Source organism: Barbatula barbatula, assembly GCF_947034865.1.
Source record: "Barbatula barbatula genome assembly, chromosome: 19".
In the NCBI taxonomy this organism is placed as follows: Eukaryota; Metazoa; Chordata; class Actinopteri; order Cypriniformes; family Nemacheilidae; genus Barbatula; species Barbatula barbatula.
This window is the reverse complement of record NC_136782.1, coordinates 736,838-757,212: the sequence shown is the minus strand read 5'-3', so window position 1 is coordinate 757,212 and position 20,375 is coordinate 736,838. Positions and strand designations below refer to the sequence as shown.

Below are 20,375 nucleotides of genomic sequence, written 5' to 3'. Positions count from 1 at the left end.
TAGCCCTGAGTGACTGAGAAAACTGGGTTTAAATAAGCAGACAAGAACAGTTAACAGGACACAGGCGTAAATAATGATGGATAATGATTCCGGGCAATGGTTTTTGGGAAATTTAGTGTGATATGACAGTCCAAGTGATGAGGGGAGTGCCCTCTAGTGGATTTGAGAGGGCACTCCAGCTGGTGACTGTGACAACAACGGGCAAATGATGGCTTGAAACCTACATGTTTTCATCAAGACATGATCTCTCTGTACATAAGAAGTCAGATGTTCTGGAAGAATGCGTTACCTTTTTGCCATCTTTTAAACACTTTGCTTCGTAGACCACTCCGCAGCCTCCTTTTCCAAGCATATTCCCTTTCCCATAGTAGAACTGCACAAATCCTGAAAAACACAAGACACGAAGAATGTGACAACACAGTTGATATAAACCACACTTGTGATCTATGGTGTGACAGCTAAAAACAATGAAGAAGTTAAATCTCTCTTGTGCTATTTTATATTCATATAAATGTAGAGTGCCGTTTGAAATGTTCTTCTAAAATAAGCATTTTTATCAGTCAATTTAAGCTGCAATCTGTAGGTTTTTTGGGAGAAAATACATAAAAAACGAATCAGTGTTCAAAACGATCGCCTTCGCTCAGCAGAGCGGCTGCTTTAACAAGTGTGTGGATTCTGCGGTTCACATGTTACGTGTTTTTTTGACATTGATGTATATGGTATTATAACTCCAACTGCTTCATTCTTCAAGAAGAAAACCATATTCAATTATGATGCCTTGAGGGGGAGTAAAACATGGGGAAATCTTCATTTGGTAGTGAAATATCGCTTTAAGGTGTGTTGATCGATATTTGTGGTTACTTTAAGTGAGCAGCAACAATAAACAGACGTTAAAATAAAACAAGCAAACACAAGAAACTTTAGTTACAAAAACAACAGACTCGCCTCTAGACGGCTTGAAGTAGGCTTGTGGAGGAATGATCGGCTCCTCTGGGGTCTTGCAGTGGGACGGGTGCTTAACACCCACCCATGTTACATTAGAGGAGAAACGGATTCCTTTCCCCGTGCTCTTTTTTACGTGATCTTCTAAAACACAGAAGAAGAGACATCCGATCAAACATGAGCAAGTATCACAGTCAAAACAATACAGAAAGAGACAGTTAACAAGTGTGTGTGATCTCTTCAGACAGGCCATAACCAGAGTACTTATCTGAGAGCAGAGATTGGCCATTAAAAACAGCATTGTGTGTTTATGTGTCTCTCACCTTGTGTGCTGCTCTCCACAGCGTCTTTCAGGCTGATGTTGTGTTCTTCTGGAGCATCAGCTGACAGTGAATCCTCATTGATAACACTGAGTACCTTCAGTTCATCATCATCTCTGACTTCATCCATACGAACTTCAACGGAGGACCCGGGTAAAGTCCAGGAGGCACCGCTGACAGCAGACGGATCAAAGACAGAAGATGTTTTCTGGAGGCCGGCTGTACTCGGGACACACGCCAGGTCTGAATGAGATGGACGTGAGTCCGGCAGCAGTGGAGGAACGATCGGCTCCTCTGGGGTCTTGCAGTGGGACGGGTGCTTAACACCCACCCATGTTACATTAGAGGAGAAACGGATTCCTTTCCCCGTGCTCTTTTTTACATGATCTTCTAAAACACAGAAGAAGAGACATCCGATCAAACATGAGCAAGTATCACAGTCAAAACAATACAGAAAGAGACAGTTAACAAGTGTGTGTGATCTCTTCAGACAGGCCATAACCAGAGTACTTATCTGAGAGCAGAGATTGGCCATTAAAAACAGCATTGTGTGTTTATGTGTCTCTCACCTTGTGTGCTGTTCTCCACAGCGTCTTTCAGGCTGATGTTGTGTTCTTCTAGAACATCAGCTGACAGTGAATCCTCATTGATAACACTGAGTACCTTCAGTTCATCATCATCTCTGACTTCATCCATTCGAACTTCAACGGAGGACCCGGGTAAAGTCCAGGAGGCACCGCTGACAGCAGACGGATCAAAGAAAGAAGATGTTTTCTGGAGGCCGGATGTACTCGGGACACACGCCAGGTCTGAATGAGATGGACGTGAGTCCGGCAGCAGTGGAGGAATGATCGGCTCCTCTGGGGTCTTGCAGTGGGACGGGTGCTTAACACCCACCCATGTTACATTAGAGGAGAAACGGATTCCTTTCCCCGTGCTCTTTTTTACATGATCTTCTAAAACACAGAAGAAGAGACATCCGATCAAACATGAGCAAGTATCACAGTCAAAACAATACAGAAAGAGACAGTTAACAAGTGTGTGTGATCTCTTCAGACAGGCCATAACCAGAGTACTTATCTGAGAGCAGAGATTGGCCATTAAAAACAGCATTGTGTGTTTATGTGTCTCTCACCTTGTGTGCTGCTCTCCACAGCGTCTTTCAGGCTGATGTTGTGTTCTTCTGGAACATCAGCTGACAGTGAATCCTCATTGATAACACTGACTACCTTCAGTTCATCATTATCTCTGACTTCATCCATTCGAACTTCAACGGAGGACCCGGGTAAAGTCCAGGAGGCACCGCTGACAGCAGACGGATCAAAGACAGAAGATGTTTTCTGGAGGCCGGATGTACTCGGGACACACGCCAGGTCTGAATGAGATGGACGTGAGTCCGGCAGCAGTGGAGGAACGATTGGCTCCACTCGGGTCTTGTGGCGGAACGGGCGCTTTACACCCTTCCACGTTCTCTTAAAGAAGCCACAGATTCCTGTAAGCTTCTTCCCTTTGTGTTCTGAAATGAAGAACAATCAGAAAACATCTGAATAAACATGTGTGAGAGCAGATCAGACACGAACAATGTGGGTCACTGAATAAAAACAAGAGGATATTATGGAGTTCTTCAGACAGTTTTCAGAGAAGGAGCTAATTTCTCTGAGGAACACAAACACATTCACGATACAGAACACCTTCTTGTATGTTAATACAATTCAGTAGAACGCACAACATAACGTAAACGTAACAGGCACACAGTTATTATCTCCAATCCACAGGGCTCAACGCTAAGGATTTGTTCTAGTGGCCTGGTCGGGCAAGGGATTCTCATTTTTGCCCAAACGGCATGGCCCCACCACAAAAAAGTTAAAGATAAATAATATTGTCTAATTATTGATGTTTTTTTTAGCTTTGTTATCTTAATAAATAAGGTTATAATACCATAAAAAGTATTAGCATAAATCACAGAAATCGAAAATATTGTTAGGCAACTAATCAGTAAGTGATAAACTAAAAACAACGCTGTATAAATTACATTTAGATTAAACTTTAATACTTTTATCATTTTTTGGCTGTTAGAGGAACATTCAAAACAGATTTGTTTAAATAGGCAAGGCAACGTGCTAATTAAACTCTTTTGTGACGATACAGAACTGGCCTGATCGGGCAAGTGACAGTTCTGTCAGCTGGCCTGAGGGTCTCTCATGCTGGCATCGGGCCATCAGTCAGTCCTTATTGTTGAGCCCTGAATCTAATATCTGTTTCTTACTTTGTATCCGGGAGGGACCACTGACAGCAGACGGATCAGAAATCTGTTCTCCGGATGTACTCGGGACACACGCCAGGTCTGAATGAGATGGACGTGAGTCCGGCAGCAGTGGAGGAGCGATCGGCTCCACTCGGGTCTTGTGGCGGAACGGGCGCTTTACACCCTTCCACGTTCTCTTAAAAAAGCCACAGATTCCTTTCTTCTTGCTCTTTTTTACGTGATCTTCTAAAACACAGAAGAAGAGACATCCGATCAAACATGAGCAAGTATCACAGTCAAAACAATACAGAAAGAGACAGTTAACAAGTGTGTGTGATCTCTTCAGACAGGCCATAACCAGAGTACTTATCTGCGAGCAGCGATCGGCCATTAAAAACAGCATTGTGTGTTTATGTGTCTCTCACCTTGTGTGCTGTTCTCCACAGCGTCTTTCAGGCTGATGTTGTGTTCTTCTGGATCATCAGCTGACAGTGAATCCTCATTGAAAACACTGAGTACCTTCAGTTCATCATCATCTCTGACTTCATCCATTCGAACTTCAACGGAGGACCCGGGCAAAGTCCAGGAGGCACCGCTGACAGCAGACGGATCAAAGACAGAAGATGTTTTCTGGAGGCCGGATGTACTCGGGACACACGCCAGGTCTGAATGAGATGGACGTGAGTCCGGCAGCAGTGGAGGAACGATTGGCTCCACTCGGGTCTTGTGGCGGAACGGGCGCTTTACACCCTTCCACGTTCTTTTAAAGAAGCCACAGATTCCTGTACGCTTCTTCCCTTTGTCATGATTATCTGAAATACAGAAAAACAAACTTAACTATTAAAAACATTCAAAGTATTGATCAATTATGATCATGTCTGAGCTGATAAACAAGCCATTTAAAGCATTAAATCATAATATACGTTGTTAAAGCGTCTCAAGCCGAGACCAAGACACAGTTTGATAAAATGACAGGAGAACCTTTCTGTCAATCTTACACAAGAAACTATTTTCATGAACCAGCACTATACAGACTATCACAATGTTTTAAAACACTTCACCTAACGTGACTTAAACAATCATTTTAAAAGATCGTGATCATTGTACAACTTCTACAGTAATTATCAATAACGTTTATTACAACTTTAGCCTTGTGTTTATGCATCAACCCAGACTATATGCTATAGCCACACTAAGGGCTTCCTATGGGAAGGCAATGTGAACAGTGTGCTCATGTGCTTTATTAATCATCATCAATGAATGAACCCACATGTCTTTATGTGAGGTCACCTGTTTATTTCATCCTCCCAGCGGCCATTGTGTGCTTTCAATGTTCTGTACATGCTGTCAATAATACCTGCCGGTTGATGAAACGGAAATCTCGCACATTTAACGGAACTACGTCATTTCCTTTCGCGATTAAAAAGGGTGTGAAGGAGTTTACACATTGAAAATATGAATAGAGACTGAATGAGAGTAGGGCTGTTGTCCTGTTGTTTACAGTGAAGAGAAGGGATTTCAGGACATTACAAACAAATACACGAGAGCGCGCACCCGTCACTCCCACAGACAGACACACGATCATGGACAGAAAGACAACAAACATGTTGAAGCTTAACTTACATGAACAACATATAATCTTCAGTGTTCATCTTTACATAAAAGCATTTCCACTCGAGACCGCCGAGCAGCGCGAACGCCGTTTTCCCGCCATATATACTGACAGGATCACTAAACTAACGTTACTTTTCTGTTTAACCAGATTCATCGATAAACTGAACGACTCTCTTCACGAATTCATGGTTTATCACGTACTGATGTTTCCCTCTCTTGACGCTAAACTCATCCAGAGATTCTACAGGACGATGTGTTTGTGTACGAAGCGCAGTAATAAAACAGAAAGCTTGAGTTGATTTACCCATCATTGTGAAGTTGTTCGTGTTTCTGTTCGCTGTTGAAACTCCTCAGTCGTGTCGGACCAGCAGAGAACGATGCGACCAGCCGCTCAGCTAAACGCTGTTTGTTTGAATGATAAGATCTCTCTTGCTGCTCGAGACGCTGAGGAGCGCTATGACGTCACAACGCTCGCTCGGCGCTGCGCGTGTCTATGTGTGTGTGCGCAGCATGAATCCACTTGTTGTTGTTGTAGTTAAATGTTTTTATTTAACCAGGGGTCAGGGGTCAGGGGTCCGTTCTTCGTACGTCGCTAACTCGGTTAGCTGGATTTGATTGTTGACGATTTGGCATGATCTTGGATTGTTTGGGACGCTCATCCTGGACTCGCTGTCATAGCAACAGGCCCGTGACCTTACTTCATGTAAACACGATTAGATTGCGGCTTTATAAGCGGAGGAGATAGGTAAGTCTGTCGCAGCCATATTTTCCATTTATACGACGATATTATTGCGGGATAGACAGGATCCTTTAGCGCAGCGCGATAGCGTCATTGTTGTGAGATTCCGTTTTTCTCGTGAGGGTGTTATTTACATCATTCATTTGATGGAACCACACATTACGTGTTCAACACGGAGGAGCGGGGCTTTAACAACAGCACAGACTGTGTGCATTGGCCTGAGATTCTTTGCGAGTGGCACTTTCCTTAACACTATTGGAGATGCAGAGAACTTGGTTAAAAGTGCTGTCTGTCGTGCCATTCGCAAAGTTTACCTGGCGCTCAAGCAGTTTTTAGGGTTTTTGTGGTATTTCCAAGCCACTTAAAACCACAGCTTGTAAAGCAGGATTTATTTTGCTATTGCAGGTACATTTATAATTGTTAATGACATGCAATCATGACCATGCCAATAAGTATGACTAACAGTATGTGTCCTTCAGGCTTCCCTAACGTGATTGGTGCCATAGACTGCACACACGTCCCCATCAAGGATCCAATGAGGGGGATTTTGTGAACCGAATTCATAGTGTAAATGTGCAGGTAAGTTACCATTACAATTTATAATATTCCAGATTGGGAAAAAAAAGGAATGAAATCAAAAAGTATGCAGTTGACTGACTAAAATCTCTTAGATGGTGTGTGACTCTATGCTCCATATAACCAATGATGGAAGCAAAATGGCCAGGATCAGTGCATGACTCAAGAATTTTCAGAGAGTCACATTTATGCACATTATTTGAACGTGGTAAGGGAACATATACATTTCAAGCTCACAGTATTATACACAGCATTTTGCTGAGCCTAACAGAACTGCGTTTTTCCATTATACAGGGGATTTTGACGGGATCCTGCTTGGAGACAGGGGCTATGCCTGCAGGCAGTATTTTATGACGCCCTTCCCTGAGCCAAACCCTGGACCACAAACCCGTTACAATGCAGCTCTATCCAGGATAAGGGCATGCGTTGAAATGACCTTTGGGCAACTAAAGGGAAGATTTCAGTGTCTGAAAAGTCTGAGGGTTGCACCTGACAGGGCCTGTGACAGAATTGTCGCATGTGCCATATTGCATAACATTGCCACTATCAGAAAGGAGAGGACCCCTGTGGTGGGGGTGCAGCCTGATGATGACCTCCAGCCAGTGCACTTGGATCAACCTAGTGGCAGAGCTGCACGGGACAGAATTGTGGAACACCATTTTTTAATTGAATAAAAGACAAGACAAATATGCTTAGTTCCTTGAGTTTTATTTAAAAGATTCTTTATAAAGAAAAGCCAGCAAGTCATCTTTTGCCTGCAAACATAACCAAAACGACGGAGAACAAAAGGGAGAATCAGTTTGTGCCAAAGAAACAAAAGAAAGGATAACCAAACAAAACCGACTCAACCCAAACCCTCTAATCTAACTAATCAAACAAAAACAAAGAAAAGAAAGTCATAACTTTCCTACCCTAAAACTATCATAACCAAAATGACACATGTGGCACAAACCCCTAAACCCTGTGTGTATAAACAGAAACAACAATCCTAAGTGTGCATGGTGATGTAGGCTACATCATGTGATATTGTTCTTCCCCCGACCCATGTAATAACATCCATGGTGCTACCGACCGGAAGTAAGGGAGAGTCTAAGGATACATAATCGGGAAACGAAATCGATGAATTGTTCCACAAGCACACCAAAGCCTAACAAACTCGACCGACCGCTCGCGAAATGCGATGATTGGAAGAGATCGCTTCAGGCTCCACCCACTCGTATCAGCAATCAGCCAATCAACAAGGGCCCTGAAAAACAGAACGACAGTTAGCAGAAGACAAAATATACATACACCAGAGAACATAGAAGCCGGATTATTACCTTAATGTCCACAACAATAATATTTTACATTGTAATTCATTTGTATAAATATTTGTCATTATTGTGTGCTTCTGCACTTTGTGTAATAAGCAGAATGTAGGAGCGCTGTGCACCCGCCTATAGGCAAATATTCCTAACGCGCTGTTTAAATCACTCAAAAAAATATGCGCCGTTGACTTAAGACTTTAGAGCAGGTTTGAGTCGGTCTATGGTGCAGTCTGTTTTCAGTTCCTCACAATAGCAACACGCCAACAATGTGCCTGAGCACACCTCTTTATAGACCTACACGCCCGTGGCCGCACAAATGCATTTGCTATTTAAACAACGTTTGTCTGTGGGCACAATCTTTTGTGTTTTCACCTTAACCCTTTCACCTATCCCTTACTTGTATAACTTAAATGTTTTGCATATAGTCAATGTGTTTGATATACAGCTATAAACCAATTGAAATGGTAAAAAGCGCTATATAAATAAAGTTGACTTGGATATGGGCCTTTAGTCTACCCCGGATCCATAAATGTTCGTTTTTTCTCCAATGACACATTCTGAGTGCACATTGTGTCTTAATGTGTAGCCGAATAACCGCACAGTGATCATTCTCAAGCAAAGGCCTTTCAGTGGGATCCAGAAGACGTGTTTTCCTGATGTGCTGTGTGAATGTTATTTCAGCTACTTTAAGGACACGAGAACCCCTAAACTGTCACATCCCACATCCCTGAGCGGGGCAAGGCCGCTAAGCTTTAACCTATCAAAAGCTTCCAAATGCGTCACGTGAACTTTCTCCGCGTCAGGTGTCGATAGTAACTGTCTCGGGCATTCGCTCGAGCGCGTCACAGTCATTGTCCGTCCGTCAGTCCGTCAGTCGCGCGCATCCGTCAGCAGCATGTTTAGCAGTCCCTCGAGACAGTTTGAAGAAGACCCGTTCTTCACGTGAGTCACTTTTATATCAATTCTGTTAAACAAAGACAATTCATGTTCAATTGATGTCAGTCTTACTTCATACACGACAAGTGTGACACAATACTGTTTATTTATACTGCATTTATAAGAATGCCCTTGTTTGTGGCACAATTGTAGTAGTAATCACGTATTTCTGTTTTGCTACGGTAACCGTGGTTCTTCTGTTTTATCCGTAGCCAAACCGTGGTACAGTGACACATTATTCAAGACATAAAAATATCTTCTGCATGACTAATTAGATCAAAGTCTAATAATAAGAACGTGTTATTGTGTCCTTCAGCGTTTTGTATGTGATAGTGTCATGTTGTTATTTTATTATTCATTGATTATTGTTTTATTATATAGTTTTTATGTATACTGAAACATTCATATATATTTCATTACAGCAGTCTCAGTCCAAATGAGAGTAAAGTTGATATATTATGTATTTATTATCTATTATAAAGTTTAGATGTACTTGAGTGTTTTCGTATTCAATTATATTTTATTTGTACACTGTCCTCTCCCAGCGATCCATTCCAGGTGCATCATGAGCGCATGCGGCAGATGATGAGGGCTTTTCCGGACCCTTTCGCTCAGAGCATCACGCCGCGCATTACAGACGGCAGGAACAGATCTCGCAGGGGTGAGGGTCAGGCCAGCACGACTCGAACCCTTCCACACAATGAGCGAGTGAGTTAACGCCACACACCGGCACCACTGTTCACCTGCTTTAAGTCTATCCAACGGGAAACTTCTGACCGTGAAACGCGGAAGTCACAAGTCCATTATAGATGCTCATGAAAGTGAAGATTCTAGAATCAACCCGGAGCCATTTACTGTCACAGGCACATCCCGATCAGTGCTAATGTTTAGCTAATGTAGTACTTGGCTGTCGTGATGCTGAGGTTCTTTTGGATGTTGGCTGGATCATTGTTAGGTGGTTGCCAGGGAGTTCTGGTTGGTTGCTAGGTGCTGGGATCAAATCTCTTTGAACTATATCTCTGGTCCTTTGAAGTCTGTGGAATATGTTTTGCCCATTTCTTTTCCAAATGGCATGAATAGTAAGTCAGATCGCAGCATTGGTAGTGGAATGAGTTTATTGTCACATGTGTGTGTGTGTGTTTAGATCACTAAGTCCACTTATGAGCAACACTCACGCATTTCTTTTGTAAACGCAGACGTTTCTGCCCGCTCTTTTTTTACTAAATCAATCTAGCATGGTGAGCAAGCTAGAAATATTGGAAGATTTGGAGGTTAAAGCGTGTCACTCACCAGCTGGACGCTTTGGCAGCTCAGGACACTAAACTTAGTCCCCGTGTCCCTCTGTACTCCCCGACCTCTCTCTGAGGAGTATATTTAACCCTGGTCATTACCTTCATCTGATGCCAGTCTATTCACAGTCCTGCCGTCTAAGGCGGGAGGTGCTAAAGATAGCCTGCGGGTCAGGGCCGGAGGGTTTGAGGAGGTTTGTACGGTATATTTGCTGGACTTGCACGATCAGGCCGGTGGGTGTAAAGCTTGGTCCGGGTCCAGCCAATGGGACATAATAATAACAAATAATAATGTAATGCCAATTCTTTTTGGGTTTCTGACTTCACACGCTATCAGAAATTACATGTTAACGGCAACATTAGGCATCTGTGCATGCGGTTTGTAACCTGACACGTGTTTTTCTATGTTAGGTGGCATTTGAAGTCGCGCCAGTATATTCCCAGAAGGGATCCGGTTCTTCCCTGAGCCGTTCGTTTGCTAAATCAGAAGTGTTTTTCCCGACGGGAGCTGTGTTGATAGCATGAAGCAAAAAGGATTGGTGACCTCAGCTGATCTGATATGGTGTTCTGGATCTTAAAATACAGTGTCGATGGCGCTGACTCTGAGACAGCAAACACCTGCTGCTTCTCCATGATTTCAGCTGATAAACACACATCGTTCACAGCACGTGTCACAATTGAGGAGAGGTTTGATTGTTTAACTAAATAACAGAACCAGATCTGGACACGCCTGACTCCCCCATCACTACTAGCATAAAGCCGTCTGAAGGTGTGCTGCCAATCATTTCAAAATGTGCGGATGTGCCTGCGTGTGTTCTTCGGACCTGAAATGTCAAGGATTTTTGTCAACATCAGCTTCCCAATGGGTTGGTGGCCTAAAAGGACATCAGCATGTGGACGTCAGTTTGATTTGGATATTTAACATGTTTTTTGACGTCTACGGTGTTTGAGTTCAATTTCACGTCTTTTGTCCTTTGTCACAACATCCATTGTCCCCTGGGACATGTTTCAAAAGGAGATGTGGCAAATGGAGGCTGTTTGAGGCTCCAGCTAAGAACAAAATGCTACATACACTTACTTAGGCTGACAAAGAATCAACTTTATGCAAATCAATCCATATGACTTCAATGTGGCGATTTAATGGTGACATTGATTTGATGAAAAGTGAATTGGCCTGCATATACATGAAACCAATTCTAATGTGGGTATGAACAACTACCACTGGAAGAAACCGACCTTAAAGGTCCAGTGTGGGATTTTTAGGAGGATATGTTGACAGAATGCAATATAATATATAAATGTGTATAAAGACCTCACGTAATGAAGCGTTATGTTTGTGTTACCTTAGAATGAGCGATTTCTATCTACATACACCGTGGGCCTACATATATGGAATTTGCCATGTTGCTCCACCATGTTTTGTACGGGAGTCCTAAATGGACAAACAGCTTTACAAAGCACTATGTATGTTGTCCATGACTCTTCAAAGGGGGAGGAAAAACGTCTATTAGCTTACTCCTTACTGCTATCTCTCTGTCAGATCACACACCTTGAACAGTGAATTTACCATGCTTACTGCTCCTACCTCAAACTAAATAACATTAAAACCTAGCTTTAAAATGATGTTATAGAAGCATCTTGATGAAGTCATGACAAACATTTGACATTAAATGGATGGGGTGTCGTTGATTCATCATGCTTCATCTAAAGGTTGGTTTTATGAAATGTCTACAGGAGATGGATTTCTTCAGCAATCCTTTGGCTCTGATGGACAGCGTGAGGAACAGAATGCAGGGAATGCACAGAAATTTTGTAAGTTTGACCTTTCATAACCTCCACATATTCTGCTCATAATTATATGATTTCTTGAATCTATTTGAAATGAGCCCCGTTTCTGTAGCGTTCTGTTATCATTACCAGAGAAGTGACATTTATGAGCCTTTTAAAAATGGTTTTGTATTTGTTATGAGTGTGAATATTCTGCAGTTGAGAATTAAATTGCATCAGTATGATGGTGTGTTTCAGGAGAACATAGCATCAGAGCCCAACAGCCACTCGTTCTCCTCCTCATCTGTCATGAGCTACTGTAAAGTGGGAGATGAACCGGCTAAAGTCTTCCAGGCGTCTTCTCAAACCCGCTGTGTTCCTGGAGGAGTGAGTGCTGCTCTCTGAAACATCTCAAAACATCATCTCACAACATCACAATAACCCTTCACGCGTGTGTGTGTTTTTAGATAAAAGAGACCCGTCGATGTCTGAAGGACTCTGACAGTGGCCTGGAGAAAATGGCCATCGGTCATCACATTCAGGACAGAGGACATGTCATCGAGAGAAAGGAGAACAGGAAGACAGGAGAGAAAGAACTCAACCAGGACTTCCAGAACATGGATGAGAGTGCGTGTGTGCGTTTTTGACTTCGGCCAGGCTACAGCCTGCACCCAGGCGGGGTTGCGGTAGTCATTTTTGTTTCTTGTTTCAGCTGAGGCTCAATCCTTTGATGATGAATGGCAGCAGGAAGTGTCCAGATTCCAGGTTTCGGCACCCATGTCCCGCCTGAAGGCACCGAGACACCGGACGGTACACAGAACGGCCATCACGGGCCCACAGGAGACACGCAGGTCAGCGGCAGATACACGTCTCACTGCTCTTCTGTCCTGTAGGGCTCAGTTGATCAAACACATTGGAATAATCTCTCTGAGGTCATCTTAGTGCCACCAAACCAATTGATCAGTTTTGATCTTTATTGTTATTTCATTATTTTCATTCATTCCACGAAAACAAGACACAAGAAGCCTGCATCACATCGCACCACATTTGTAAAAATCGAATGCAGCAAGAAGCCTTGGTTTAGGGTTATTTTGTAGAACGTTTTATCGTCGGCCCGCGCCTAGACTGCAGTTAACTTCCGGTCTGTTTGGCTAGTGTTTTATAATATAACTATTTATATTTAATTTAATTTCGTTAATATTATTTAATTTTATTATTTTACTGTTTAATAATGTATTTGATGTATAAACGATTTGTTGAATTTTGATGTATGTTTATTTTATTACTAAACCATTCATTGAATGGGTCTTGCAGTTTTGTTGCATTTAAAGAAACCTTGTGGTACATTGACATTGGATTGGATTCAATTTATTGTCATTACACACATACAAGTACAGTGCAACGAAATGTATACATCTAGCGTTTGGTATAGCAGTCTAAATTTAAAAACATTCAGAGAGACAAGTTAAGCCAAATAACGTTTCTTCTTGGTTTCTGCTGATTGTTATCAAAACGAATCTACAGGCACTCTATTGTTTGTAAAAAGTGTACCAGAAGTTAAGGACAGTCCACGAACATTTTGATTTATATCTATAACAGCTAAGGGGGCAACATAAAGTGACGTAGTGAGACTTATGTAATGTCAAGTCAAGTCGACTTTATTTATAAAGCATTTTTGACAATTTTCATTGTTACAAAGCAGCTGTACAAGAAACATATTGACTATAAGCAAAACATATAAGGTTATAAAAAAAAACTAAAAAGATGAAGACACAGAAGACAGACACACACACAAAACACGCCACACAACATGCACCAACTCGCAAACAGACAGACAGGCAGACACACACACACGCATATGGGCCATCACCTAGAACCACACACCCAAGAAAAGGAGAGAGAAACAATCAGACGCACAATAAATTCCTATATGCAGTGTTAATTAAATAAGACTATTAAATTCTAGCAGCCCCCCCGGCCAGGCAAACAGTGCAAAACAGTATGAGTTCAAATGGTGGCGAGGAACCCAAAACTCCATTGGAGAAAAATGAAACCTCAGAGGGAAACCAGGCCTAACCAGGGGATTCCAGTCCCCCTCTGGCAAAAGCTTGACAGTGCGCGCACAATGTTATTAGCTGTATGTTCTTTTAGAATTTAACAACGCCTTTGAACACAACACAAAATTTTACGAGGGTAGACACACCACCCGCTTTGGATAAATAAGCAAAGGTGTCACCCTGCCTACAGTAACTCTCAGATCATCCCTTAAAATCCGATTTAAACCATAAGCTAAACATTTTAGCATTTTAAGAAGTGTGATGAAGCGAGGAAAGAGTTTCTGTTGGTTGTTTTATTTCTGTCTGACTGGATCTCACATAAAGACTCTCAGGATCAGATGACTGTGTAAATAACCAAAGAGACATGACATCATCATGTCAAAAGGTCACACATGAAAGATGAGATGGGGTTTCACAGTCACCAGCTTGAGTCTGTGACAGTCGCAGTAGGTTGGGTCAAGGATGGACAATTTGTCCATATTGTATGGTAATCGAGTTAGTTTTCAACAAGATGGAACAAAAGACACAAGAACAAAGGCAAGAAAATGTAAAGCGAATGCAAAAAGTGCTTATAAAGCAGACGTACATAAGCACTGGAGTCAGCATATGATATTACATGTATGTTGCGTTGCACATGTGAAACTATAAAGAACTGCTACGACGCAGATAAATATTTGATCAGTTTCATTTGATCAAGTTTTTTATTAACAACGTGTACAGATGTCAGTGACAGTATGTACATTCTAAAAAATGTTGTGGCAGTCTCAGCGATACAAAACAATAGTATTTACAACATGATTTACAGTATTGGTGGCAGAAACATAAAATGTCTCTACTATAGAAGGTGTGGAGTGTGTGTGGAGTACATTATTGCTTGAAGGTGCTAAGTAGATGGTGAAACATTTTACATGAGATTTCATTTCAGGAACATAATGAGGTGTTTTGTCTTCACAGAGAGGCCAAAGAAGAAAAAGCCCATTACAATGAGCTGAACATCACAGGCTCCAACTGAACTCAAGCAGCAATAAAAACTGGTCCTACTGCAGTCTGTCACCAGCGCTGCTTGCAACGTGTCTTCAGTCCATGAAATCATTTTCACTGACACATTGATTGTTTGTTATTTTGTTATTACACATTGAGATATGTTTTTTACTGTTAATGTGCAGATCTTTATTGTCCTACCGCCACATCTGCACTGTAAAAACTGTTACTTAGATTCAACTCAAAAAAATTAAGGCAACATTTTCCAACTACTTTTTGTAAGTTTAGTGAACTTTTTGGTATTTTAAGTTGGTAAAAACCAGTATTATGTATTTTACAGTATGCTAAAAAATGAAGTAGAGTCTACAAGAAAAAGCAAATCATTTGAGTTTAACCATTTTGAAAAATAGCAGCATTTACCTAAATTACACTTACTTAAAATAAGTAACTTAAAATTTTACTTTTTGATTTTAATTAATTCATTTACTCCAATTAATCTAGACAAATTAGTTTTTCAATCCACTTAAAATAATAAGTTAGCATTGCTATAACTTTAATAAATAAGGAAAGAGAAGTATTTGTTTCCGATGTTTATAACTCTATAACAGCTGCCATATACAAACAACTGTGTACACTGGTTTCTCTAATCAATTTTAATGTTATTGTTGTCAACATTTTAACATTAAACATTACAAAAACTTCTGACCTCATCTTAAAGTGCAGCAACCTTCAAAGTGCAATTGTGTATTTACACATACATTAAAATACAGTGACTTTTGACCTGAGCAATTTACAGAACAGAACTGACTTAAGTGCACAGTACATCTTAATATGTATTAAAACATAAAAACAAACCAATACAAGAACACATTTTAAGTACAATCAAATGTTTTGCAGAGTTGTGGTGGATACTGCAGGTTTAGAGCATATGTCATCCCCAGAAGCAGGCAACACGCCCCAGCCAGATTTCCAGGATCAGTAAGCACTGGGATTCCCTCAATGACAATGCCTACTGCATCTGATTCACGGCAGACATATATCTGCATTTTGTGCATTTTCAAGTCCTCATTGAAAGCTGCTGCAAAGAAAACCTGGCCTGTTGAACTGGCTTCATAGTACAACTTTCAGTACAGACTCACTTCCCACAACAAACCTGCTAGACATCACATACACAAGTTACCGCCAAGGCCTAAATCCTTAAAGGGGAGAGGGGCTCAGCTGGTAACAAACAGATGTGGTTAATTAAAAGTATCTGAAAATGCAACTTTACCTGTTAGATCATCAGATGATTATGACTCCTGCATTACACCGAAAAGGTAAAACAAGGAATTTACCTTTGTGAAGCTGCAATAGACAAATATGACAGATTTCATACCAAGTCTACTAGCCACTGGAAGACCAAAAGGTTTATTTTGAACCCTGGTTGCTGCACATACATTTAGGTGTTTGTAGGTGTGTTTTTGTACTTTTGACATAGCCAGACTAGCCATTTCCAACCAATTACAGTACTTGTTCTAAGACAAGCTAACTAATCGCCAACTCCAGCTCTGTCCTAAACTCAGAAAGACATCAGATTGGTATCTGAGGAATAAGTGCTTTTCCCCAAAAAAAGTCAAACTATGCTTTTTAAACAATACTTACATAGTAGTCAGAGATGAGCTCTTGCCCACTCTCTCCCATGTATTGGTAATGAGGCATCTTAGAGTCACGTCTCTCTTCTTCACCACAGAGGTATTTGGATCCTATAGTTAGTAAGTGAATAATGAAAAACTGAATCTTGCAGGCAATATAACTACAAACATACAATGCCATTTTCAGTGTGGGTCTTCCTATTCAACAGAGCTTATACATATATATATATATGCCAATTTAATTACACTTTTTCCTCACCTCTATCAGTTCCATTAACAAGTTCTTGATGCGTTGACCAACTGCTCCACTCTTCGCACTAAACAGGTCAAGAAGTTTTGGAGTGTACTTGTCCAGCTGGGATTCTAGTGGAACTGCAGAACACCTTCGGAATGCTTTACTTATCTGTAATGCATCAATTGTTAGAACACACAAGATGTGTAAAGAAATGGCAACCTTTCATGTTTATGCAATCCAATACTCCATCAAATATGTGGGGTGGGTCTTTAGTAAGTGTTCAGCAAAAAGTGTGTCTAGTATCACAAGCAGTGCTGTTGCTGCCAGTACTATCTTTCTACTTTGAGTGTAAAAAAAGGTTTTAGACTTATTCAAAACAGAATGCAGGAGAGAGCAACACACACGTACACATATTTACGCATTTTCACGAGAACACGCCATCATGTCCTCATTTTTTTCTTTCAATCATGCATTACAAAATTAAAGTTAGCAGTTAACGTAACCTTTGCCCGACACGTGGAGGAGAGGCGAGAATAATTCACATTCACCAGATTCCTTAAACAAATAAATGACGGTGTTGTATATAAAAAAAGTACGCAAACTAAGTAGAAACAGCACAAATATATCTCACATATACCTATCCTACGTTAGCGATAGCTGTTAAAGATGAATGTTAAGACCTTCAGTGAGGCCTCATGGCGCTTGCAAAACTGACAAACGTTACTGTCTGAAACCGGGCGATGCTTTTACATTTTATAGTGCAATAAGTGCGTGCTCATTCGGCTCAAATCGAACTTTGTGCAATGTAAATAGTTACTTACATATGTTGCACGTTGTATAAAGTCCACAAAAATGTGAATAGCACTGATCTATGAAATAAAATCACTGTCAAAAATAAATGTACGTAACTGAAAGAATTTGTGTGTAATATTATTTTATTCGTGCGTAATTTTAAAAATTGTATGTAATTCAACTTTTTGTGAGACTTTGATTTCAAAATCTTCGGCCACAACAGTTTACAAGTACGACAATTTGTTTTATTTGTTAGATTACAACTTCAAATTCTACGACTATGACATTTTACAGACACAACCGCAACTCCGTTACGTGCACGAAGTGCGAATTACGAACACGAAGCACTGTGTGCGAAGAGACTGTCAAAAATACGTCATCAGCTCACAGGCATTACTATCCGAAGGAAGATTGATCGATTCCACGACGTAGTGCGCATGCGCCCCCGCTTAAACAACTAGCGCCAAAATGACAGCTCAACAGCCAAGCGTCTCAAGTTTTAATTTTAATTCGGACACGATTAACAGTTACTTATTTCTAGTAACAGATAGGAGATATATTATAGAGACAGATTCGGTTACGTTTAGCTGCTCAAAGAATAGTTTAGCCCCCGACTCTAATAAAACAAACACAAACAAGCTTAATCAGGTTTTATTATGTCTCGCGAACCTACTGATTAACGCGCTGGTTTAGGAGGTCTTCACTGCATTCCTACTAGGGTGGCCATTTCCATAACACCAAAAAGGAGGACACTTTGCGGCATTTAGTGAGGCAAGAATAACTGCATCTGGTGTACTCGCAAATACAATACAATTTTGTCTATCATATCTATGGTATCATGATACAGTGATTCTGAAATAGCCTACTCTATTACTTGCCAGACAATTTGATCAACAACATATCTTGATGTAGACCTGTGTAACAGAAGAGGCAAAAAAGTGTTTGTTCACAGTATTTGTATTTCTTCAAGACACTCCTGTATGACTGGTGATGCTTGACTGCATGATAGACTTTACAAAGCTCTGCAGCGGAGATTTTGTCATCCTGAGGTGATGCTGCCTCTCGAAATTAAGACCTAAGGTAAGACGTACCAGCAGCTCGTCGGTTACCTTTATGTTTTTCAGTGCTGGCATGTCGGTCAATGGCGGCTTTCCCTTTACTACTAACGTCCACTACACAGCGACATAGTGTGCAAAATCCATGGAAAGCATCTCTACTGCTTTTTGATATGAATTCGTGGTCTTGTGTCCATTCCGGACTAAATGATGTTGGACGTTTCGGCATGTTAACGTTATGATGTGACGTAGCCTGTACGTGCCCCACCTACACGTCGTGAAGGCTTGTTTACGTTTTTAACCAATTATATATCAGATATTTATTTGACATCTCTTTCAGCCAATCATCTGTTTGACAGGAGATCTTACGGCGTCAGACGCGATGCTGCTGCGTCCCAATAAAGGTTTTACAGCGCGTTTTTTAAGGCCGATTCAGCGCAACTCCGAAAAGGAGGACAAATGAGTGTCCGGCTTGAGGCTGCGCCGGACGCCAGACAGGGGGCTTAAAATCCGGACTGTCCGGCCAAAAGCCGGACGTATGGCCACCCTAATTCCTATGCTTGCAGTTAAGCATGTTCGATAGCATTTGGTTGTCTGCTTCATGAATACATAACAGTGTCCGAATTAAAACTTGAGACGATGAGTGAGCGCTTGGCTGTTGAGCTGTCATTTTGGCGCTAGTTGTTTAAGCGGGGGCGCATGCGCACTACGTCGTGGAATCGATCAATCTTCCTTCGGATAGTAATGCCTGTGAGCTGATGACGTATTTTTGACAGTCTCTTCGCACACAGTGCTTCGTGTTCGTAATTCGCACTTCGTGCACGTAACGGAGTTGCGGTTGTGTCTGTAAAATGTCATAGTCGTAGAATTTGAAGTTGTAATCTAACAAATAAAACAAATTGTCGTACTTGTAAACTGTTGTGGCCGAAGATTTTGAAATCAAAGTCTCACAAAAAGTTGAATTACATACAATTTTTAAAATTACGCACGAATAAAATAATATTACACACAAATTCTTTCAGTTACGTACATTTATTTTTGACAGTGATTTTATTTCATAGACAGATGTCTGTCTGTTCTCTAATAATGCACTTAACTGATGTTGTGAATGTGGAAATCTGCTTTCTCTGCTCTATACATTTAAAAGAATGTAAGTATGTGACTTTTTAAATGTTGAAAAGTGTTATTGTTTGTTGGTGATGTAATGTTGATCATGCTAATGCCTTTCAGCAGGTCCGTTTTTAAGCTCATGCACATTTTTCCACTTTCATAATTCTGCATTAACCAATCAATAAAGTCTTTACTGAGTCTCTACAGAAGTTTCCTTTGTCCTATTAAACTCTAGTTACACACAAAACTACAGTTGCTTGATATGAACCACTGAACAAACATACAGGGGCTTTACAGGTTATTTATAGCACCCAGTCATCCCAAAGAACCGCTGAAGCACCAAGACTTAAAGGGCTTCACCTGATGACGAGCCAAGAACCAATTTTAGTGCTTTATTATATAGTTCTACCATTTGTTTAGAGTGTGTTGGCTTTTTACATGAAATCGTTTATTGTTACAAGTCTTCAGTGCATGTTCATTTTGGTCGTCGTGGTCTTTTGCCATGTTTTCCCCTCACCTAAGACACATTTGTCATTTAATTTGTCAGCTCATATATAGTGTGGATATATGCAATAGAGCTGCAGTGTCAGCAGCACCCAAACATTGTTGATGAACACCAATAACATCCAACAGCAGAGGAACATCATAGAAATGTGTTCGAGATCACACCGAATGACAGATTCAAAGCAAACTAGCAATACCATTCCTTTTAATAATAGTAAGAAAATGCAAAACATAATCCATTAGAAAAATAGTTTTTAAACTGCGGTCAGGCCAGC

The 20,375-nt window shown here is 41.0% G+C and overlaps 2 protein-coding genes across 5 annotated transcripts; one reads left to right on the top strand and one right to left on the bottom strand.

Annotated features, from left to right (window-relative positions):
• Positions 1–153: 153 nt before the first annotated feature.
• Positions 154–5,576, bottom strand: LOC306908764 (uncharacterized protein; the record flags this gene model as incomplete). The annotated part of the gene is made up of 9 exons (XM_079481954.1): positions 5,426–5,576; positions 3,933–4,319; positions 3,529–3,753; positions 2,398–2,778; positions 1,832–2,218; positions 1,266–1,652; positions 946–1,086; positions 290–384; positions 154–186 (listed from the first exon to the last, which is right to left on the bottom strand). The coding sequence occupies exons 1-9, from the start codon at positions 5,430–5,432 to the stop codon at positions 154–156; spliced, it is 2,043 nt and encodes a 680-aa protein (XP_079338080.1). The 5' UTR covers positions 5,433–5,576.
• A 2,975-nt stretch (positions 5,577–8,551) lies between these two features.
• On the top strand, positions 8,552–19,799 carry mlf1 (myeloid leukemia factor 1). Of its 4 annotated transcripts, none has more exons than XR_013788044.1 (8): positions 8,552–8,685; positions 9,225–9,387; positions 11,703–11,780; positions 11,994–12,122; positions 12,203–12,362; positions 12,448–12,586; positions 14,747–14,998; positions 19,548–19,799. XR_013788044.1 is itself a non-coding variant. In XM_079482183.1 (7 exons), the coding sequence occupies exons 1-7, from the start codon at positions 8,639–8,641 to the stop codon at positions 14,802–14,804; spliced, it is 774 nt and encodes a 257-aa protein (XP_079338309.1). In that variant the 5' UTR covers positions 8,552–8,638; the 3' UTR covers positions 14,805–15,476. The 4 variants fall into 4 exon arrangements, 2 of the variants coding, with proteins under 2 accessions (XP_079338309.1, XP_079338308.1); XR_013788045.1 differs by having other exon boundaries at positions 11,976–12,122; XM_079482183.1 differs by lacking the exon at positions 19,548–19,799 and having other exon boundaries at positions 14,747–15,476.
• Positions 19,800–20,375: the final 576 nt, after the last annotated feature.

Bases quoted from the DNA above. Each gene is read 5' to 3' on its own strand.
- mlf1 (XM_079482182.1), top strand. From the start codon at position 8,639: ATGTTTAGCAGTCCCTCGAGACAGTTTGAAGAAGACCCGTTCTTCAC. The intron at 11,781-11,975 runs GTAAGTTTGACC...AAATTGCATCAG, and splicing joins AGGGAATGCACAGAAATTTT to TATGATGGTGTGTTTCAGGA. The intron at 12,123-12,202 runs GTGAGTGCTGCT...GTGTGTTTTTAG, and splicing joins CCCGCTGTGTTCCTGGAGGA to ATAAAAGAGACCCGTCGATG.